We start from the raw sequence: 17941 nt of genomic DNA on the forward strand, positions 1-17941 counted from the left end.
TGAAAACAAATCTATGTTGATCTCAACTGTTTTAAATATTGATAATAATAATAAAAAGTGTTTCTTGAACAGCAAATTAGCATATTAAATAGTACAAATATTTCAAAATGTTACTGTTTTTGCTGTACTTTGGATCAAATAAATGCAGGCTTGGTGAGCAGAAGAGACTTTTAAAAAGCAGTAAAATTCTTACCGTTCAAAAACTTTTGACTGGTAGTATATAAAATATGTATTTTTAGGTTTATTTATTTTGATTTATTATGCATTTATTATACATTTTTTGAGATCTTATGGTGCAATTTTAATATTTACTAATATAATTTAATAATATTGTTTATGTATGTTACACATTTGTATTATGCATTTTTGGGTATATTTATTTATTTATTTATTTATTTAGATTTTATGTTAGCTGAGTGATTGACATCTAGGTACAAAAGATGCCCTACCTACTAAGCAAAAGTCTTGTTTCTGTAGTTTTAAATAACAGAAAATATACAAACGAAAATGCACACATAATATAAACAAACAGAAGTTATTAAATAGTATGTTGCATTGCCTCCATGACCTAATGCAAAAAACAATAACTTAAAATATGTAATATCACAAAGCAAACAGCTTTAAATTGGACTTAACTGTAGTTTTAGCACCTGTGATTTGAAAATACCCACGTTTTTGTTCCATCAACCAACAATCAGCATTCAGACACGAAGTGCGTGGCACCCGCACCTCCTGTTCCAGACTTTACGGCACTTTGCTCCGGCACTTTTACTGCCAGTTACAATTTCTTTATTTTGGCTTGCATGTCCTATTTCAGAATTAGACGAACTACGCATTTGGATCATTTATTAAAGTCTCTTAATTAAAAATTATTTTCCCGCTGTTAATCAAATCCCATTTGGATGGTAATGCATCCACAGAAAACGTCCTTTAATTTACCACGCAAGCTAAAATTAAAATTCTGCCACCTAAACAAAAGCTGTGGATGGCAAACTGCCCCCCTCCCCCTCGGCTCTCTCCCTCACTGCCTCATGTGCTCTGTGTCTGTCTACTCTGCAGAGTACATCCAACTCGCCCCGAATACACGCTCACTGTCTGACGCCGTGACCTAACCAAACGTAACCCTAAGAGTCCTCGTTGAATACATCGCTTTATCTCCATCCGGAAGCGATAGAAAACGTGTGACTACGTCGCTAATGTAAATGGCGAGCACATTAATAATAGTGCGTTATCTTTGCGCGCGTCTCTCACTGGACGCCTTCACGTCAGGTGGTGCCGTACAAGTAATGAAGAGGTGAATCCCCATTCTACAGTTTTGGGACCTACTTGAGCACCGGCGTCCGAGCCATTAACCGCGTCAGCGTGGGTTCTCCGTGGCGTGTCAGTAACTTCTGTGTCGTAAACTGACATCATCTCATCATGCCTGGCAAGAAATGAATCCCGATTCAGCTCTCGACTCACACAGAATCGCGCACGGAGAGAACTTTGCTTTGCAACTCCTGTGTGGTGGATACGGTGGAGGATCAACAACTTTCCTTAGAAACAGCGCTAGCGTCCTTCCTATGTCGCTCCAAACCCTTCCATGTCACCAATTATTGTTGCTTTAACTGGACGAGAATGTTTCAGAGACCGTATCTGCTCAAACTCGGGGAAGACATCGTTGGTAAGCCTTGAGAAGCGGATAATAAATGACTTTTATGCGCCTCAGACTCGCGTCCTCGCCAGGTGGACTGTGAAGAGACAGAAGAGGAATGTTTATCCGAAATTTATTGCCGCTCAGTTTGGGTTTTTTGCCGTTTTTGTTAAGTCACTGTTTTCTCTCACTGTTTCTTCCCTTATTTCAGGTAAGTTGGACCGAGCACTTTAGTCGTTTATAATAATTCATAGTCAGGTTCAATAACTGAGCGTCGCGGATGCGCACGTGCATAACGGTCACTAGTGATTCTCTGCTGCGCTTAGATTGAACAATTATTCAAATAATATTGAATATATCTAGTTATTTAGATATCTAATTATGTATTTGTATACAGCTGACAACTAATAAACCATTTATGGCATTTATATAATATTTAATAATAAGTCTTTAACCTATAATAGTTTAATCAGTATGTTTACATTTAGAGAATTGGGAGAGTTGAGGAAGATTTCACTTTAAAGACCTTAATGATTGAAAGTAAAATATCCTTATCATTATCTATCATTATCATTATCAGCTGAATAAATAAGCTTTCCATTGATGTATGGTTTGTTAGGATAGGACAATATTTGGCTGAGATGCAACTATTTGAATCTGAGGGTGCAAAAAAATCTAAATACTGAGAAAATTGCCCATAAAGTTGTGCAAATGAAGTTCTAAGCAATGCAAATTACTAATCAAGAGTTAAGTTTTGATATATTTACAGTAGGAAATTTACCAAATATCTTAATGGAACATGATCTTTACTTAATATCCTAATGAATTTTGGCATAAAAGGAAGATCGATCATTTTGACCCATACAATGTATTGCTGACTATTGCTACAAATATACTTGTGTGACTTATGACTGATTTTGTGGTCCAGGTTCACAAATTTTGACCTCACACATCTAGTATTACTACAATAGTAGGATTTACTACTAATCCAGTGCAATAGTATCCACTACATTTTATTTAAAGAGCATCCACTCCTCTCAGCACCAATTAAAGTGATAGATATTGAACTGTGTTCAATTCTGGAGACATGGCTTTTGGTCTTTTACTACTGTCCCCTGTGGCAACGGTGCTGACAAGACTAGTAGAAGTGATTCCTGGATGGCCTGTTAGGGGGAGGCAGTGTCAGGGTTCACCCCTCGTTACTCCCACTCTTCTGGGGGTCCGAGGCTCTGCAGTGTGGGTGGGTGCTCTCTCTGGGAGACCTCAGCCTCCACACACCCTTCATTCTCCACTTTAGTGGGAGGGAGCTCCCATTCGCCAGCGTGCAGAGAGAAAATACGAGAGAGTGCTTGTGATGCTCTCTTCATTGTAAATTCCAAGGGCTATTGCAGAAAATCTCATTTTACTATTGCAGTTTTCGCCGTGCTCTACACATGGCATGATGATGAAAATGACAAACGCATTAATCTAAGTTGTGCACTGTTTTTCACCCTAGTTTGCGAGAGGGGAGCTCCAGAAATCATGCTCCCGAACCACAGTGGCACCGCTGGAAGGGAGCTGCCAGTTGCCATGCCAGTGTAGGCCCTACCCACCGTTACCCCCTCCACCCCCTCCTCCACCACCCCCAAGGCTTCTGGCTCCAACTGGTGAGTAGTGCAACCCTCTAATGTCTCTGCAGTCTTAATTCATAGTTTTCAGTCACGTGACTGGCATGGAGACCCGGAGGACTGAACATCTATAGAACTGCATCTCAAGCCTGTCAGTTTTCCATCTGTTTCAAGCCACAAATATTTAAAACAAAGATTTGTGAACAAACTGCAAGTTTTAGGCACTTGATATCCATATAGATTACCTGCAAAGGTATTTCAATCACTAAAAACAGTGGGGCGTTATAAAGCATGGCTTAAAGGTCCACTGAAGTGCTTTGAAACATGCAGTGTTATTCTGTGTTGACGTAATTTCAACTGAAACAGGAAGACAGGGCAGGACATATCAAGCAGTCCCACCATCTTTTTTAAATAGCCAACAGCATTTCATTTATATCACAGCTTTGAGTTGTTGAGCTCAGCAAAGCCACATTTGACCACTGCAATCTCATTCATATTGCTATAAAATATACCATGCTGTGTAGAATTCAAATGGGTCCAATATGTTTGGTGGTCTGTGCCGACTCATGCATATAGAGCTTTGTGCTATTGTTTCTCTGGACAGGAGCAGACTGCATGCGTGTGTGCGCTGCGGCGGTTTGCGTGACACAGTGTGAAACCAGACTTCTTTCGCCCCAGTGGAAAGCATCATCATACACCATCTGAATCGTTCCCTATCCCCTATATAGTGCACTACGTGCCATTCACCGGACAGAAAATACCGAACAGAAAAAATAAGTGACCGATTTCAGTCACAGCTTCAGGGTCTATTTACAGTGTAGGGAGCGGGACATTTTCGGATTCTAGAGCGCAATTGATTGGACAGAAAGTTTGATGAGAAGCTGCAGGGTGATGTCATCAAAATCGTTGATCCATATTGGCGGGAGTCAGGACTGTAAGTTTTAAATGCTTATATCTTGTAAATGCGAATTTTGTCATTGTTTTGAAACACAATAGCTTATAGATAAGGTTAACATAGTCATACTAAAAGCCAAAAAACTTCAATTTCATGGGGACTTTAAAAGGAATGGTTTACCCAAAAATCAATTCTGTTCTCATTTACTCACCCTCATGTCATTTCAAACCTCTATGACTGATTTTCTTCTGTTGAACACAAAAGAAAATATTTTAAAGAATGTTGGTAACAAAACTATTTAGGTTCTGACTGATTTGACCATTGTATGAACAGAAAGCTGCTTGGTGTGAACGTGACTTATGTGTGACCAGTGCTTTGTACATTGCTTGGCTATTGACAGTACACTTTTTTTGCTCACTTTATTTTGCCTAGATTTGCTAATGGTGACCGCACCTTAAGACAGTGATATTAAATAGCAAATTCAATATAAAACTTATTTATAAGGCCTAGACCACAAAACCAGTCATAAGAGTTTTTTTTAAATTGAGATCAATTTTATACGTCATCTGAAAGCTGAATAAATAAACTTTCCATTGATTTATGGTTTGTTAGGATTGGACAATATTCGGCCAATGTACAAGTTTGGAAATCTAGAATGCGAGGTTGCAAAAAATCAAAATATTGAGAAAATCGCCTTTAAAGTTGTCCTTAGCAATGCATATTACTAATTAGAAATTAAGTTTTGATATATTTACAGTAGGAAATTACGAAATATCTTCATGGAACATGATCTTTACTTATCCTAATGATTTTTGTCATAAAACAAAAATCAATAATTTTGACCCATGCAATGTATTGTTGGCTATACAAACATACCGGGCCTTGCTACTTACGACAGGTTTTGTGATCCAGGGTCACATATAAAGGGTTTTCTTTCTATAATGGTTTTCTATAGGAAAACGCTGAACATGAAACTTGTGTTGGTTCATACTCTGGGATCATCTGCTTGCCTGGACATAGTATGTTTTATTAATAAGGTAAGGTATTGAGTTTGGTCCTCTAATATCACCGTCTCAAAGCCACATTAAGTGTTTTCTTTAAATAGTTTTCCGGCATGTTGCATTTATATTCTGGGTGCATCTGCTGTATATAGTAGGCATCATCAAGAACATGAGTACTATTTAATATCACTGTCTTAGTACATTAGTACTTAGTACAAAGTGGCTGGCAGCAGAAGAAAGCCTTGTTTTGCCCTCCAGACGGGCATTCCCAAAAGACTGTGACGTCATGTGAAAACTATGGTTAGCAAATGGTTCATAACATTGGCAAATTTTGACCTCTGCAAATGTTTACAGATTGTAAGCTCGAAAGTAGGTGTTTGTGTACCTTTCTGTGCGTCAAACACAAATCTTGCAATCTAGGATTTCCTCTAACAAGTGTGATTTTTATCTCAGTGTCATGCTGTCAGAATCTGCAGTGAGTTCAATCCCCCGAAATGAATGAATTGGCTGTGGCTGCACGCTTTGCCAGAAAGACAGGCGAGTTCATTTAATCAGATTTTGTCGCTGTCGTTTTGAAGGTAGCTTATAAGCCGTTTAATAGATTGCCCTTCTTGCTGAAACAGTTTTCATTTCCTGACACCTCCCGGTTTGAGAAATGGATGTGGCCGGAAACTATGTTGCTGTTTGCAATTGACACAAAGCTCAATCCCCTTCATTACAGGAGGTGGAAATTTTAGATTTGTCATCAGGGGTCCCTGTCAGGCGCTGAGGAAAGCCAGATCAATGAGGCCTCAGCATTGAAAGGGTTGTGAAATCAATCTGCCTCTAGAGTTTAAGCCTTCTGAGTAATGTACTCTCACAACAACGGCAAGCTCTTGGAGAAAAAACATTTAAGAATTTATGACGAATACATTAGTATGTGCTATGCATCAATACCTGCCTCATGCATACATGCCTGCTACATCTTCAGATATGAAGCAAACTAAATCAATACTTTGCATGAACAGCCTGAGAACCTTTAATATTATGTTTTCATACTGTGACATGAAATGTTTTGAGGGCGAAATGCAACATAGCTATTAACAACCGCGCGAGCGCTGAGGATTTAACCGTAAAAGGCGATTTTGATAAGTAACCAATTGAAGGCTGGTGACAGGCTTTGCCTTTAGGGGTGAAATGGCTTTAACATTAGCTTATTAAAATTATTCATGAGGAAGTTGTGTTTAATGAGGACTCCCACACCTGTCGTTATTGAAGCAGCGATAAAAGGTTTAAACTGAGGAATGTATTAGTTGTGGAAAAGGAAAGGCGGCTTCAGAGGGCATGATTGCAATAAGAAGCGCTACCACCCTAAACCTAATAGTAGGATTAAAACCTAAGTTTGACTTTGGCTGAAAATCGGAAGCATCCTAGTGGATAAACAGATTCTTTAAGTAGTAATTGACATTTCATCAAACTAAAAAGACCAGATTAATACAAATAAAGCAACATGATGTTTTTTTAAGCAGCCCATTTATCACACATCCTCTTATCCTCTTATCCAGAAATGGATAATGCCACACTGTATTGTATTGTCTGAATAATAAACTGTATTGGAGCGGACGCATAGTACTGATTGAACCCAGAATATTACCAAAGTGTACACATTTTATCTCGAGATTAGTCTGAATCTATTTTTAGCACAACTGCTGAGGATGTAGATGAGGGGAAGTAGATTAGATGGAATTGCTCCTGGGCTCTTGGAAAAGAACATGCTCTTTTAAGCCCAAAAAAGGGCATGCGTGGCAGTCAGAAACACATGGCTAAGTCTGCTAACCTCACAGAGGTGTTCAGAGACACTAAGATCACCATTGTGACAAATTATAGTAACCTAAGAGCCCTTCTTTGCAGGCTTTTCCCTTAAGGTATGAAGAAATTGATATTATTTTTATGGTGCTAACCTACATGTCAGTCAAAATGATGTTTGAGGGGAGCGTGGGATTTCCTCTATTTTTACATTACCCTTGTCATTATATAACACGCACTTAAAGGTTAACTTTAAAACATTTATTTAAATTAAATAAAAAAAAATATTAATCTGCCATTTAGCAGTTATTTGACATAGCATGAAGACAATATTCATTTTGCCTTTCTTGGTTTTTGTGTCTTTATATCATTCAATTAAATATTTAGCACACTCAAAAAAAATGCGGGGTTAAAAATAACAATTTCTGGGTTATTCGGCAACCTAGAACAGTTCATAAACAACTATTTTTTTTATTCAATGTCACGTTAGTCTTTTACAATCATGAAATTTCATGAAATTTTTTTTAGGACATGGCAGGAGCAGCAAGAGCAGTCAATGGGAATCTGTGGGAAGAAAACTGCTATCAGTTGACTGTTCCAGTTTTTTTAATGACTTATATTCATGACTTATCTTATATTCATGTTTGAAAAGTTACATCAAACACAGCTTTACCTTGTGCCTTCTTGTCTGTCAGACATTTAAGTTTCAACCCGTCAAACGCATAACACGTCCACAGCTGCAACAGTGGCACACTAGATCAGTAGCGCTCCTATTGTAGTCAGTGGAGTACACAGAAACTTTGTTACATATAACAGTGAAGTCGCGTCATGTTTATGCTCTAGTCACGCATTCGTTTGGCAGAAGATGAAACTCCATGGTGTCACCGGTACATCGTTCGCTTTGAGTGTGGATCCGGTGAATGCTGCATTTGTAGAAGGCTAGTGTTGCAAGCAGACATTAGCTTCGATGTATATTTAAACAAAAAAAGGAAATATGTGACTATTTATACAATAATAAATTAATTCTGAAAGTTTCCTACCAGCACCTGAATAAAAATGTTAAAAACAACCCTATAAAAGAACCAAGCATTTAGATTAATAAAAAAACAGCATTTCTAGAGTGCAGAAAAACTACCCAGCACCTGGGTAAAAATGTTAAAAACAACCCAATAAAATGTCCCAGCAGGCTGAACCCAGCATTTGGGTTAAAAAAATAACCTAGCATTTCTAGAGTGCAGAAAAACTACCCAGCACCTGGGTAAAAATGTTAAAGGGGTCATCCGATGCCCATTTTCCACAAGTTAATATGATGCTTTAGGGTCCTAATGAAAAGTTTGTAATATACTTTGACTAAGGGTATAGTTGTATAGTTTGGGGGAAAATTGCACTTGGGGGGGGGGGGGGGGGTGGAACAAGATAACACCTGCAAAGAAGTTCGGCAATTACGGCTTATACTGGATGTGTCTGAATGGTTAGTAAACTTAATGTCACTTTGATTTATCTTTATATGTACTGGCAGGGTAGCGTACTGAGAGAGATAGGAACGCGATGTGTTTACTGTGTTTACTGTGGTAAAGAGACGAACGTGGTGTGATTACTGTGTTTACTGTGGTACAGAGCTGAACGCGGTGTGTTTACTGTGGTACAGAGCTGAACGCGGTGTGTTTACTGTGGTACAGAGCTGAACGCGGTGTGTTTACAGTGTTTACTGTGGTAAAGAGACGAACGCGGTGTGTTTACTGAGGCATAGCTGATTGAACAAGAGCAAAAAAGTGATCGGTTAACATAACTTACCCCGTCCTTATATTGAAATACATAAATGTGAGTGTTAAAGTCTTTACTCATGTGCAGTTGCGGGCTGTAAACACGTTTGCAGGTATTGCGTTAAGGTTACATCTTAATCATTAACAGACTCCGTTTTAAACCATCTAGCATTACAAAGCTAAGCTTTATACTGACCCTCGTTTATAAAGCTGTATGGTGAGAAATTATTCGTGTAAACATTAACCCATTTAGGCAGATCGGCGGTCACATTCCCTCAGTGCTGTCATTTTACACTCGGGGCGGGTCTATGCTAAAACACTGCTGTCTATCAACTATCGCAGGAGCGGCCTCTGTCGGTGTTACACCACAACGACAGGCATCTGAGAACGGCTCGATATGAGAAGGGGTAAATTATTTTACTAAATTAAAAGAAAACTACTGGGCGGATCTTTGTCATTCTAGGGTGGTTGTGTACACACACTCCTAACACACATTTCTGTTCAAACAGCTTGTAAAAGTGCATGTGGCACCGGATGACCCCTTTAAAAACAACCCAATAAAATGTCCCAGCAGGCTGAACCCAGCATTTGGGTTAAAAAAAAATAACCTAGCATTTCTAGAGTGCAGAAAAACTACTCAGCGCTTTGGTAAAAAAGTTAAAAACAACCCAATAAAATGACCCAAAAGGCTGAACCCAGCATTTGGGTTAAAAAAATAACTTAGCATTTTTAGAGTGCAGAAAAACTACTCAGCACCTGGGTAAAATGTTAAAAAACAACCCAGTAAAATGACCCAAAAGGCTGAACCCAGCATTTCAGTAAAAAAAAAAAAAACCCAGCATTTCTAGAGTGTATATATCTTCAGATTAAGGTTTGTTTTTATCCCTAATAAATCTACTCTTCCCATAAACAATTACATAAACTTCACTGAACTAGTTGTTTTGTGTAACGTGATGTTATTCCTTAATCTAGGCAGAAAGTTGCTGCCTAAAACAACAGGATAACACAGAGAGCTTTGAAACGGCAAGTACTTCTCTCCTCTTGTCAGGCATTCTCCCTCCGGGCCTGTCGGCTTGACTCCCCTTCTGACAATCAAAGTAAAGGAGAGAAAAAGCAAAGCTAATGTCTCCCTGTCCAGAGGGCTGTTTTGTCTTGCAAGTGTATCTGCCTGTTTAATGCTAATTCAAAGCATGTCAACATTAATTAAGCGTTTCAGCGTCTTAGGAAGTAATTAAGTGGAGCCAAATCAAAAACACATTGTAACACAAAACGCAAATAAAGCGAAACAAATCTGTCTTTCCGTATCTTCCCATCAGGTGAATCCACGGCAGGTGACGGCACATTTCTTAGATACCAGGCAATGTTTTTGCTTGTACACTGTGACCAATTGCAGAAAATCTTTTCCTCTTATCACACTTCTGAATTATTCATATGTGTGCAAGTAGGATAGCTTGCTATAGGGAAAATTGCTGTGTCAGAAGTGTAAAATTGTCCTGCACAGTGAGAAGGCAGTCTCACTGTCTTACATTATATAACAATGCATGACAATAGGTTCATGATCAAAGATCACACAGTTAAAGATCGGCACGCTTAGATGATAGTGACCATGCAAGGCTAACATGGTCACTCACATTCACAATGAACTATTATAGTGCCTTGTTTTGTGTTATTTCTCAGTGAATCAGTAGAAATTACAGGTGAGGTGTGTGTATATTCTTAAATTTTTGTTATTGTTCAAATATGTTTTCAAACACTGGAGGAAAGCTACCTTGCATACTCACAAGATCTTGTCCGCTGTCTGATGGCTGGACCATAGCACAGAAGGATGTGGGGTGTAACACTCACTGACATTTTCGCTGACTGTGAAATTGAGAAATTCACCTGGCATAAAGTACTCATACATTCATACACTCATACATTCACCTTCCCCTCTGTCCAATGTGTTGTCGAGCCTATCTGCTAATGTTACATGGATTGATTCCCCATGATCCAGTTTGTCTTATTTGAGAGGACATTGGTAATCTAGGAGCATTAGCAGATTGACAATCACTGGCAGAAAGCCACGCAGTTGCTCCGTGTACACGACACTGCTCTAAGCTGCAAATAAGTTCAAGACCCTCAAATAGTCTGAGATTGAAGGGGAGGCCATAAAGCTTTTTTTATGCACTACTGATTAATACTTTCCAGTTTAGGTTAATTACATACTAGAGAGGCTGGTCACGATTCTCATGATGCAGCACTTTGCATTTAGTTGGAATGTTTTATTTGTAGTGTGCCTTTTTCTGTACTTGAGAAATGTAATATAAATCATAACTAGGCATTTAATTACCTTTCAGATTTTTTTGTTGCCAACTATCTTATGATACAGCACACTATACGAAACAGGTGCGGACTCTGTAAAAGGATTAGTTAACTTTCAGAATAAACATTTCCTGATAATTCACTCATATCATCCAAGATGTCTTGCTGAGGAAAACATTCCAGGATTTTTCTCAATATAATACACTTATAATTTTTTCCATATAATGGACCTAACGGGTTGAAGGTCCAATTTGCAGTTTCAATGTAGCTTCAAAGGGAATAATGGTCTTATCTAGCAAAACGATCTGTCATTTTGTAAAAAAAATTTCTGTACTTTTTAATCACAAATGCTCGTCTTGTACTAGCTCGACTTCATGCATTATATTATGCAAGGTGATTACATAAAAAAGCTAGTGCAAGACGAGAATTTGTGGTTAAAAATTATATAAATATATATTTTTAAATTAAATTGACCGATCGATTCGCCTTTGAAGCTGCATTGAAACTGCAAATTGGACCTTCAACCTGTTGGGATCCCATTGAAGTTCACTACATGGAGAAAAGTCACGGAATTATAATTGATTTTTTGAGAGAAGAAAGAAAGACATGAACATCTTGGATGACATGGAGGTGATTTAATTATCAGGAAATTTTTATTCTGGAAGTGAACTAATCCTATATGATGAAAAGACAAAGTAAAACCTATTATATAAAGGTAGTAGGTAAAGTGCCATGTAGGAGTAACATATTGGGCTTTTAAAACTGTTGCTATAAACCAGTGGTTCTCAAAGTGGGGGGCGCGCCCGCCAGGGGGGGCGCGGGCCATCAGCAGAAAAATAAACGTAAACAGCCAAAGGATGTAATGAACGGGAGATGGATCGGTGTGTGGAAGAGAAGAGAAAACCATAGATGAATTCGCACAGACCCAGGCAGGTGCTGGTCATTCAAAAGCTCAATGCAGGGCTTCTAATTTAAATGGCTGTACTTATAATAGAGAAAATAAACATCTTGTTCATGTACTCATATTTTAATTAATTCCTGTCCCTTGCTTAAGGCGTAAAATAAATATAAAAAAGGCTTTCAGAATCAGCCCATTTGCTTGTAAAACATCTGCAACCAGAATCAGCCATGAAGAATCAAGATCGACACATTACTAAAAATAAATTGGGTGCTCCTATATTTTTTTTGTGCTCAAACTTTTTTTACGTGGTAGCACTGTAAAAAAGTTAATTTCAAGCCCTGCTATGCCTTAGGACAGCATGAATCCTACAAAAAATATATATATGAATAAATAAATAACATACAGAATTATAATAATAACAGTTATTCTCCCTGTGCTTTTTTTTATATTTCAAGTGTTGCATGTGTTTTTCTCCTGTAGCATTTTTTTTTTTTTTTTTTTAACTAAGAAAGCATTAATTTTTCATTAAGCTTAGTATAATCATTTATTACTCTTAGGTGGGATAGGTATTTTTGGGAGGGGGGCGCCAGATTTTTTTAAAGGTTTAAAGGGGGGCGCGACCAAAAAAGTTTGAGAACCACTGCTATAAACAGTGCTATCTGGAATGTGCGCATTATTGCTGGAGATAAAACAAATCGCTGCCATGATTAGAATCAAGATTTAATATTATGTACTTTGTACATTGTGTCATGTCTTTGAGTTGTTTTGTCACCTGTGTGAATAGGCCTACTTCAGGATACTGTATACTTTACAAACTAATATCCAACTGTTTTGATATTATAATCACTTATATGACATTTTCTAAATGCATGTGAGTGATTCACCTATGTATGTTTTTTTTTTTTTTTACCATGTAATTATAAATCAAAATGTCATAATCAATTAGCGATATATGCCGGATATTTCCAATCATTTGGTCTGCTTAAACTGTGCCCCTTTTCTACAATCAATTGCAAGCTTGTATTCTAATCTGCCTCCATTTGAGTGCAACAGTCAAAATCTAATCAACAACTGATGGATAGAATCAAGTCCCTGCCCATTTGATTTTGATTTTCGATAAGCCGTTTCAAATGGAAGTAAAGATCTATAGCTTCTAGTGTTTCATTGTGACTTTAAATGTGTAGAAAATTATAACAATAATTAAACCTGAGTATGGTAAAGGAGAACTAGAAGCATGTCGGAGCCCTAATCAGATGACGGCAACCATGTTTAGGCCTTAGGCCTTTTCTCACAATATATGTACATGACCTCAATCATTTTTAGTGATTATATTTACATAAAATTTAATGTCACATGTTTTTGCATTCCACTTGCAGAAAATCGAACCCCATCCAAATTTTGTTTGACGGATGAAAGTTTTGGAGGCAGTGTGTAAACGTGATTGCTGCAGCATGCGGTAGCATTAATTTTTTAACATGCAAAAATTTCAGACGAAAGTGTGCAACGACCTTTACTTTGCACTTCTCATTAGAAAAAGTTTATTTACTATTTATTCAAGTTTTTCAAGGTATCTAATATTTTGATACTTAATTTCCATAATCTAAACATTCTTAAGAATTAAAAGTTTGTTGTCATTTGAAAGTGTGTAGGCCTTCTTGCATTATTCAGTGGCATAAAATAGTATTAAAATGACAATAATATCGCTTATTGCAATTATTTCTGGAACAATATATTGCACAACAAAAAGTTGTTATCGTGACAGGCCTAATAACGTTTACACACTGCCTCCGTAATTTTCGTCCATCATAAAATAAATTCTGATTGGGTTAAATTTTCTGCATTATTCGCATCCCTAACAAGTACTTTGAGAGGCCACTGTACAAGCAACGGGCAAAATCCAGAATGGCCTCTGACAAGTTGATCCACTTTGTCTCGCAGCACAAAACGCGAAAGGTCAGAATAAATTGGTACATGGAAGTTTTAATATGTGGCTCCTGTATCGCTATCAAAATCGCTCGCGGTAATCTTGCAACTCTTTGATAAAGAGGTGGATTTCTTCTTCCACTCTACGCAGTCTCAGGATTGGATGAACCCAAAAGTTTCTCTTTTTTTCTCTTTTTAAAAAGAGAGAAGACAACAAAATCATCCTCACTGCTTGGATTCATTAAAGGAGTAGTTCACTTCCAGAACAAAAATTTACAGATAATGTACTCACCCCCTTGTCATCCAAGATGTTTATGTCTTTCTTTCTTCGGTCATAAAGAAATTGTTTTTTGAGTAAAAACATTTCAGGATTTCTCTTCATATAATGGATATGTATGGTGCCTGTGAGCTTGAACTTCCAAAATGCAGTTTAAATGTAGCTTCAAAGGCCTCTAAACGATCCCAGCTGACGTAGAAGGGTCTTATAGTGAAACGATCGGTTATTTTCAAATTGACAATTTATATTTTTTTAACCTCAAATGCTTGTCTTGTCTCGTCTCTGCGATGTGCATGCGTAATCTGTGTAATCCGGGTCAATACAGTTAGGGTATGTCGAAAAACTCTCACCTTGTTTTCTTCTTCAACTTCAAAATCACCCTACATCACTGTTTTACCTTTTTTTTTGTAAAGGGCGTTTGATCTTCTTGTATGTTCACTTTGTAAACAAGGGGTCGGTACTTCTGCAGCGATGTAGGACGATTTTGAAGTTGGGAAAGAAAATGAGAAGGGTGTTTTTCAACATACCCTAACTGTCTTGAACCGGAAAAACAAGTTCACACAGACCTACCAAGACGAGCATTTGAGGTTAAAAAGCATAGAAATTGTAAATTTGTTTTCGAAAATGACCAATCATTTTGCTAGATAAAACCTTTCTACTTCGGCTTGGATCATTTAGAGCCATTTAAACTGCATTTTGGAAGTTCAAACTTGGGGACACCATTGAAGTCCACTATATGAAGAACATTCCTGAAATGTTTTTTCCTCAAGAAACTAAATTTCTTTACAACTGAAGAACGAAAGACGTGAACATCTTGGAGGTGAGTAAATTATCTGTAAATTTTTGTTCTGGGAGTAACCTACTTCTTTAAATTTTAACAAATTTTTAAGATGACTAATGCGAAAAAACACAAAATTTTTGGACTCGGTGTGCAAGTATCTTTACATATACTGCTTCAGGTGGAATTGGGATCTCTGTTGTTACTACTATAAAGCAGGTTGGTCTATTGTCTGAATGTGTTTGAATTTATCTATAACACTTGTATATAATTAAAGGAAGGAATTCACTTAGGCGAGAATTGTCAACTACTACTACAGAGGCCATTCTGAGCAGCTTCCGCGATCGGGCTCTCCTTATTGATTTAATTAGCTTTTTATGTTGGATGGGATGCCAGCAGGCAGTCGAACGACCAACTGTTATTTCACTCAGAAACTTGGCAAAAGGTCTAAATCCATAATGAAAGTGCACCAAGCTGCACAATGAGAAAATTAGCTTACGGTATTCACCAAAGGTCAAAGTAAATGAGGAGAAGTGTTATGAAAAATATCCACAGACATTCCTATCTGGATGGGATTAGATTTCAGCGCTGTAGCACGAGCTGTTTGGAACATTTAGCAAGCAAATTATTAAAAGTCGAAAATTAAAAGTCAATGACTATTATGATGATCCAACACAGTGTAAATCCTGAGTAATAAAAGTTACTTTAAGACACACAAATAATGTGTTTTGAATATACAAATAAAGAAATGGTTGATAAAAGCATTGCATGTGTAGAACAGAAGATACTACTGAAGTCACGTAATGTTTCTTTCTAGCTCGTGATCTTCCTCTTGCGCATCCAGCCCAATGCCGCTGGCAAATGTCAGGAGTTGTGGTGGAATGTCAGGAGTCATGGTCTGGCTCCACCACATCCCCTCAACCGAACGGACAGGACGTGCTCGCAGGTCTGGCCCTGCACCAGGCTCCTAGCTTTAATTAAAGAGGGCTTTAGGATGTGTGCCAGAGACTTTGGAGAGTCGCCTTCATCGATCACCCTCACCGTCTCATCTAGCTTTCCACACCCCCACAGCTTTTGAATCATCTTTGTACTCTCTTAGTTTTTTTTTTTTTTTTTCATTTCAGCACTCATCGTCATTGGATGATGGAGTGATGTTTTCCCTGTTTGAGTATGACTAACTAGGTAGGATGGGGGAAGCAGCAGTTGCCTGCAGGCTCTGCACTGACCTTTGCTCGGATGCACTTTGTCATGAGTGTGGATGAGCCGCCCACAGGGATGGAGGCCCACGATTGCTCCCTCCCTTTGCCTGCAGACTTTCCCAGTGTAGAAGAAGAACGGAGGCCCTCCCTACCTGCGCTTGCGATCAAACGCAAGAGGTCTGTGGATAGAAGTGAGGTATAGAGTGGGGGTTTCAGTTAAATCCAAGGCATCTAAATATCTGTGAAATCAAAGCCACTTCTTGCTTGTGTAATATCTGATAACATTCAAGTACGAGGGAATCAGCAGATGGTACTGCAACCGAGGAGAGAGCGAGAATAAAAAAATGATGAGCCCATACTCTAACTGAGCGGTAAGAATTAGTCTGGAGTTGAAAATTCTCGTAAATTACTTAAAAGTCCCTGACTTTGCTCCTTCTGTGGCAGGCTACCAAAAAAATGTGCAGAGCTCAAGTCAGATGGAATTATTGTTTGTTTTTTATATCTGGCAGCCTGTCAGTCATCTTATTTTAAAATCAGTTTTGCCCAGGCAATCCAGAGCCATGTAACTCCATTAAACAGGAGAGCAGGTACAAAAATAGCCTAATCTAATAGGCCTGGTTTGCTCTGCCTTCATGAGGCCGAACCTCTGATATCTGTCTGCTGCTTCTTTATCACAGACAGGAGACACTGCTATTCACAGTATACAAGTTACAGGTACTCGCATCAAACTTTTACATCCATGCTTTTAATGTTGGATGTTACAAGACTTTTCTGGTGAAACTTTTAATGAGCTAATGCACATTATGTCCAGTGATTTAAGTGCATAAGCTGTTTAAACATTGATTGATTACATTTTGCAGCCTAAGGGATGCATTTGCAAGTAACTGATTACATGTAATCTGGATTAAGTTATCAGATTCCAAAAATTAGGTCTTGTAATTAGATTAAATTTCATTTTAAAATACTTGTAATAAGGCTGCAGTTACTTTTTATGGATTACACGATCATATATTATTTAAACAATTGCAATAAATTATTCATAATTTATTGATTCTCCCTAACTCCTGTTTTTCATCTTTTAAATTGTTTTTTCTAAAATGGCCTACTGCTTATATGCATTCAGAAAGTCTTCAAGTTTTGTCAAATTCACACAAAGATCAGTCATTACTCAGCTGGCGACACAGCATTTGACCACTGATTTACAGAAATCATTTTAGGTTTAAAGGGGTCATCGGATGCAAAACTCACTTTTACATGTTGTTGGTATTTTTATCTTTAAAAGTAATATCCCCTTTTTAAAATCAGGTCATTCTCAGCTTCTTGTCAGTGTGACGACACACCGACAGAGGCCGCTCCGACGATAGTTGACATGAGCACCTTACCTTAGACCCGCCCTCACCAAGCTCAAATAGTCAGACTCCGATCGCCATTGTGTCAACTCAGATGCAAAGGAAGACTCTAATTGAGTGATTGAGGTGTTCTGTTGTTGATAGTAATAATGAACATAACAGTCGTCATATGCTCCCGACATCTTAGCCACTGAAGACACAGAGGATTAACGTTACTTTCATTTTTTGAAAGGAAAGCGCCGATCCCGATCTACACATGCGTCTATGTTCGTGCAAATCATTCGTGATGCAGCTTCACCCACAGCAGAAGTGAGTATAAGGGTTTTTTATGCATCTTTGCAAATGGCCTTTCTTAATAATGTGCTAGTTAGCAAGTTTCACAGCTAAATGCGGCTGAAGTAAACATTACGGCTCGTCATCCCACAACAGAGAGAGGCGGGGTGAGCAGAGCTCATTAGCATTTAAAGGAACATGCAACAGAATAGTTTGTTCTAAAAAGGGCTAATTTTGTCAAGGTAAAAAGTGTTTT

At 38.1% G+C, this 17941-nt stretch overlaps 1 protein-coding gene across 1 annotated transcript in view; it reads left to right on the plus strand.

Annotated features, from left to right (window-relative positions):
* Positions 1–1089: 1089 nt before the first annotated feature.
* prima1 (proline rich membrane anchor 1) overlaps positions 1090–17941 on the plus strand; it is a 43577-nt gene continuing 26725 nt past the window's right edge. Inside the window, exons 1-2 of the mRNA XM_073816390.1 lie at positions 1090–1844; positions 3129–3279. Of these exons, the coding sequence (XP_073672491.1) occupies positions 1752–1844; positions 3129–3279 (244 nt within the window). The 5' untranslated portion in view covers positions 1090–1751. The remainder of the gene's footprint in view (positions 1845–3128; positions 3280–17941) is intronic.

This window comes from Garra rufa, chromosome 13 (genome assembly GCF_049309525.1).
Source record: "Garra rufa chromosome 13, GarRuf1.0, whole genome shotgun sequence".
NCBI classification, from domain to species: Eukaryota; Metazoa; Chordata; class Actinopteri; order Cypriniformes; family Cyprinidae; genus Garra; species Garra rufa.